Genomic DNA, 5,186 nt, shown 5'->3' with positions numbered 1-5,186 from the left:
CTGTCCATCAGCAGCAAGAGGAGGCTGCTTCCCGCAAGGCTGTGTGACTAAAGGGACCATTCAATATTGGAGACACAACGGTGTGCATTCCACATGGATGACATGCAGTTCCAGCAGAGGAAGCAAGGATGGGTCAGCGGACGTCGCAGGAGAATCTTTCCCCTTTGAGGATAAAAGGGTGGCAAGCAGTTGTCCCTCGGAAGGCGATTTCCAATGCTTATCCAATTGGTGCAAGGAGACTAATGTGACATCGGTCGCTAGGGCGGACGTCATCCAGGGCCGGCTCAACGATTTCGAAAGCCCCGGGGCGAACTTCATCAGTGGGCCCAACCAAGATTTTTTTCTTCGATCGATACACGAACAATTACATATATTATGAAGTCATATAGAGTAGTTATATTTCCTTAGAATCAAATATCTGATATTTTTCATGTCTTTGTTCAAACTCAAGTATCATAGAAGCTACAATGCACGAAAAGAATATAGAAATAGCATCCTAGCAAACCTCCATTAATCATGAGAAGCGAGACTTCCGTGCATTTGTTGATGCAAAATCATCTATGACAATGTCAAGATCAATGATGTCCAACATATTCCTCTCGATGCAGCACATGGCCAAACCATTCAATCTCTCTTGGGACATGGTTGACCTCAAATAATTTTTCAGTAATTTCAATTCTGAGAAACTCCGTTCAGCTGATGCAACAGTGACAGGTACGGTCAAGAGGATACGATAAGCAATTGAGACATTTGGATAACATTCCGCAGCTCTAACAAACTCAAATATCTGATCCGCTAACATGAGTGTGTGTGGCAATGTCATCTGCAATACTTTTAGTTCAGAAACAAAATCATCTAAATCAACATCCGCGGACTTACCATGAGTGAAAGTCTTGACAAAATTAGTGCAGCATCTTCTTAGATCATTATCACCCAATAGCTTCAATTCTTTTGAGTTGAACAAGAATCCAAATATACTCCCAAATGACTTCAGTTCCTCAAATCTATTAGTCAAGGAAGCAATTGCAACATCAATCATCACCAGAAAATATTTAACTCTAAATGATTCCACCTCATTTGCTTGCTCTTCTTGATTCTGGTCATTTTCTTCATTGCCAATAATTTCATCGAATTGTCTTTTTCTGGTAATACGCCGCTTTACAGGAAATGAAGGTTGTACACCCATGTCGATTGCAATAGATCTCGCAATATCCAAGCTAGTAGCAAAGCCTTCATTTCTGTACTTCTCAAAATAAGAGATGGCACCTTCAATCTGTTTAAGAGTAACATCAATACACACGAATTTAGACTGCAATTTCTTACTCACCATGTTTACAGTAAATAAAACATCATGCCAGATGACCATGCCAAGTATAAATTCAAGTTTCTCAAGTGCACTAGCCAAAGATTTTGCGTCGCTCTTAGTCTTGGCGTCATCAGTAGAAGTTCTCTTCATTGTTCCAATAAAGCTTTCCTTAACTCAGGTGCTTGATATCTGATAGCATGAACACTCTTTATTCGACTCTCCCATCGAGTGTTACACAAAGACTTAACTGTCATTTTCGAAACATGATCAAGCAATAGCTGCCATCGTTTAGTAGAGCTTGAAAACAATATGTAAATTCTTTGCACAACACCAAAGAAAGTTATAGCTTTACCACAAGATTTTGCCATATCACTAAGAGTAAGATTCAGGCTGTGACAAGCACACAACATGTACAATGCTCTTGGATTAGTTGCAAGCAATCTGCTCTGTACCCCTTGGTTTTTTCCCTTCATGTTTGAACCATTGTCATACCCTTGTCCACGTACATCTTGAACATTCAAACCAACAGATTCAAGTGAATCCATTAACACATTATAAATTCCAAGTCCCGATGTATCATCCACCTTCAAGAACTCTAGAAGAAACTCCTCTATTTTTGTACTGCTACTTGACATGTTGACACATCTCACAATTAGAGTCATTTGTTCTTGATGGCTCACATCAAGGGTACAGTCTAAAAGGACAGAGAAATACCTTGCATCCTTAATTATCCTCAAGATATAATCTTTAACACTGCGAGCAAGATGGGAAATTAACTCATTCTGTATATTATGGCCAAGATAATGATGATGGATTTCATTATTCTGAATGCGCCGAAGATGCTCTTGCATTACAGGATCAAATTCTGCCATCATTTCAATTACTCCCAAAAAGTTCCCATTGTTATCTTGATATAATTTCTCATTTGCTCCTCGAAAAGACAAATTATGTTTAGCAAGAAATTTCACAGCAACAACAATTCTAATTAAAACTTGTCTCCATCGCTGCTTCTCCCTTCCAATCTCTTCTTGCAAAACTTTATCAATTGTTTCCTTCTTACTTAGCCTCAACCGCACCTCATTCCAAGTATTCATGTTAGTGATATGCTCAACACCGTTCTCATGTAATTTGAGCTTCTCACTAAGATGTTTCCAATCCATTAATCCCTCAGATGCTAGCAAACTTTTGCTGTTTTCAGATTTGAACAATTTGCAGCAAAAACAATAAACTTTATTCACATGTTTAGAGTACACTAACCACCTGCGGTCACTGGCCTCACCATTCCTTAGTTGTCTTGAGTAGTAAGCATATGAAAAATGCCTCCCTTTCTTATCCACATGAAACACAAGATTGTACTCCCTTGTAGGTCCTTTTTCAATGAGAATGTCTCTTGATTTATTGTCAAGAATATTCCAAGTTCTAGGATCATAAATATCAAAAGAAGAACCCTACTCATCTATGTTTCCATGATCACTAAAATTTCCGGTGTTCTCATCGGTATCAACATTGGCATCATTTTCCTCAACTGCATTCTCAGTCTGATCAGGTTTTTCTTCAGCATTGGTGATATATAATTGTCCAGAATTAGTAGCAGTATCAGTCCTCAACAAGAATTTATTCATAGACCCCTTTAGAGATTGAGTCAACTTGTCTACTCGTTTCTTGTTATTTCTTTTCGGATGACCAGATAGGTGTTTTTAGGCAACATGATTACACTACGAATGGATGCAGCTACAAGTGATCAGTGATGTAAAGAAAGAATCAGTCACCGGATTAAGATTTTAGACTAAGAACATATAACACAAGAAAATAGAGTTTAGAGACAGATTTTTGATCTGAATTCTGAAATTACCTATCCTGCCTGCTGATCTTGATTGTCTTTTCCTGCCTGAGATTTCTTGCCGAGATGGACACAGCGTCGGGCGGGGCAGGGATAACAGGGACGAGACCAGGGCCCTGGACGAGACGGCGACTGCACGAGTAGATCAGGAGGGTGATGGGCGAGTGGATCAGTCGATCAGGAGGGCGACGGGCGAGACGCAGGAGACTGCACGGTTGCAACTTGCACGAAGGGCGAGTGGATCAGGAGACGAGCGGAGGCTGCGGAGCGATCGCTAATAAGGAACCAAAATACGATTCCTTGACGGATCAGGAGACAAGAGATCAAGGCCTGTGAGCGATCCCTGCCTTTGCTAGTTCCCAAGGCGTGCGTTCCCAAGGCCTGCGAGCGATCAAGGCTTGCGCGCGATCCCTGCCTTCCTGGGCAGCTGGGCTGGCTCCTGGTTGTATGTATGGGCCTTTATACCTGCTTTATACATACGTATTCTCTATAAAATATGGGCCCCTATTTCGGCCGGGCCCCGGGCCGTCGCCCCTGCTGCCCTGGGCCAGAGCCGGCCCTGACGTCATCGGCGAGCCCACAAGCGCGTCATGGACGACGCCTTTGACAGTGCGAAGATCACCTTTGTCAGGAAGGCTTGCTGGCTTGTCCCTCTTCGGATTGCCGCTCTGTGGTCGTCCTTTTCCCGCCCATATTTTCGGAAGAGAGGCCCATGGCAAGGATAAGAGGGACAGTCACCAACCGTAGAGAGGGACGAATGATTGAGCTCCCCCCTCCCGAAGAGATCTTCTTCTTCCTTGTAGTTTGTAACACTTATGGAACACAATAGATAAGAACACACAAAAGAGGAGTAGGATTTTACACCGCAAGGTGACCCGAACCTGGTTAAACTCTGGTGTCCCCGTGTGTGTTGTACGTGCGTGTCTCGGTCATAGTCAAGGCGAGGTTGTAGACGCATCTAGCTCCCCTGTGTTCGAATTGGGTTCTTGAGAGGTTTTCCCATAGGACCCAAACCAATCTTCGACATTTGGCGCACCAAGTAGGGGAGTTGCGTGTGCATCTTCATCCTCTGCTTTGCTCTCCGTCGACATGACCGAGGTGCGACGCGAGAGTTATGCGCGCCGGGCTAAGAGGGTACACACCAAGCCCACCGTCGATGTCGGTCGAAGCGGGCGCGCTCCCGCCGCCATCGAGCCCGCGGCTAGGGAGGTGCAGGCCTCCTCCTCCCCCCACATCCGTGTAGCCGCCTCCGCCACGTGCGTGCAACACTACGAAGTCCTCCCACGGCCGAAGTGACCCACCGGCTCCACAAGCTGCACTTCTCATGGCGCATGAGTTACTTCGCTACAACCCCACCGTGGCCGGCTAGGATGCATAGCTCGCGTGCATCACCGAGCTGGTCAACACCGCTGGAGACGCTTCGACTCTCTGCCACTCCATGCCTCCTCCGCCACTGTGTGGCGCAGTGGCAGGGCATGGTATGCATCATCCTCCACCACCGCACGACAATGATGATGGTCGGTGCCCCGGTGCGCGTGCACTGGTGCCGACCCCCGGAGCGTCATCACCACCCCATGATGATCCCAGCTCCAGGATAGTCCAACGCATGGAGCCCGACACACACGTTCTTCTCGAGAGACGTCGCGAACGCCAGGACCGCATCCTCCAAGATGTCGCGGTCGTAGGCTGCTAGAATCGCGTCGCCCTTGCCTGTGGCATTCCCTGTGGCAGCGGTTCATGCAATTCCTTCACCCGTGAGCTGCGCCGCGTGGTGTGGCCCACATCGTTCAAGCGAGAACTGCCTCCATGCTACGATGGCACCCCCAACCCCACGAAGTTCCTGCAGCTCTACGCCATCGACATCCAAGTTGTCGACTCAATGACAAGGTCATGGTGAGCTGGTTTCCCATGGCTCTCAAGGATGTGACGCGCTCATGGCTGAAGAACCTTCCTGAAGGCCCCATCTCTTCATGGCACGAGTTGTGCGCACAGTTTGTCTCCAACTTAAAGGGCACGTACGCGCACCGCCTCACCCCCAAC

At 46.3% G+C, this 5,186-nt stretch overlaps 1 protein-coding gene across 1 annotated transcript; it reads right to left on the bottom strand.

The window, feature by feature from the left end:
- Window positions 1-514: 514 nt before the first annotated feature.
- LOC123405693 lies at window positions 515-4,711 on the bottom strand. The gene is made up of 7 exons (XM_045099288.1): window positions 4,554-4,711; window positions 3,159-3,278; window positions 2,299-2,494; window positions 2,058-2,226; window positions 1,683-1,835; window positions 1,226-1,326; window positions 515-874 (listed from the first exon to the last, which is right to left on the bottom strand). The coding sequence occupies exons 1-7, from the start codon at window positions 4,709-4,711 to the stop codon at window positions 515-517; spliced, it is 1,257 nt and encodes a 418-aa protein (XP_044955223.1).
- Between the last annotated feature and the right edge of the window lie 475 nt (window positions 4,712-5,186).

The sequence above is a fragment of the Hordeum vulgare genome, chromosome 6H (assembly GCF_904849725.1).
Source record: "Hordeum vulgare subsp. vulgare chromosome 6H, MorexV3_pseudomolecules_assembly, whole genome shotgun sequence".
NCBI lineage: Eukaryota > Viridiplantae > Streptophyta > Magnoliopsida > Poales > Poaceae > Hordeum > Hordeum vulgare.
Note: the sequence above shows the minus strand (reverse complement) of the source record. Positions and strands in the feature narration are given on the sequence as shown.

Excerpts from the sequence above, each read along its gene's own strand:
- LOC123405693 (XM_045099288.1), bottom strand. The coding sequence starts at position 4,711 with ATGACGCTCCGGGGGTCGGCACCAGTGCACGCGCACCGGGGCACCGAC. Across the intron at positions 1,836-2,057 it reads TTCCCATCTTGCTCGCAGTG|CTGTTGGTTTGAATGTTCAA; the intron begins TTAAAGATTATA and ends ATTCACTTGAAT. Across the intron at positions 1,327-1,682 it reads TCACAGCCTGAATCTTACTC|TGAGTAAGAAATTGCAGTCT; the intron begins TTAGTGATATGG and ends CTGTAAACATGG.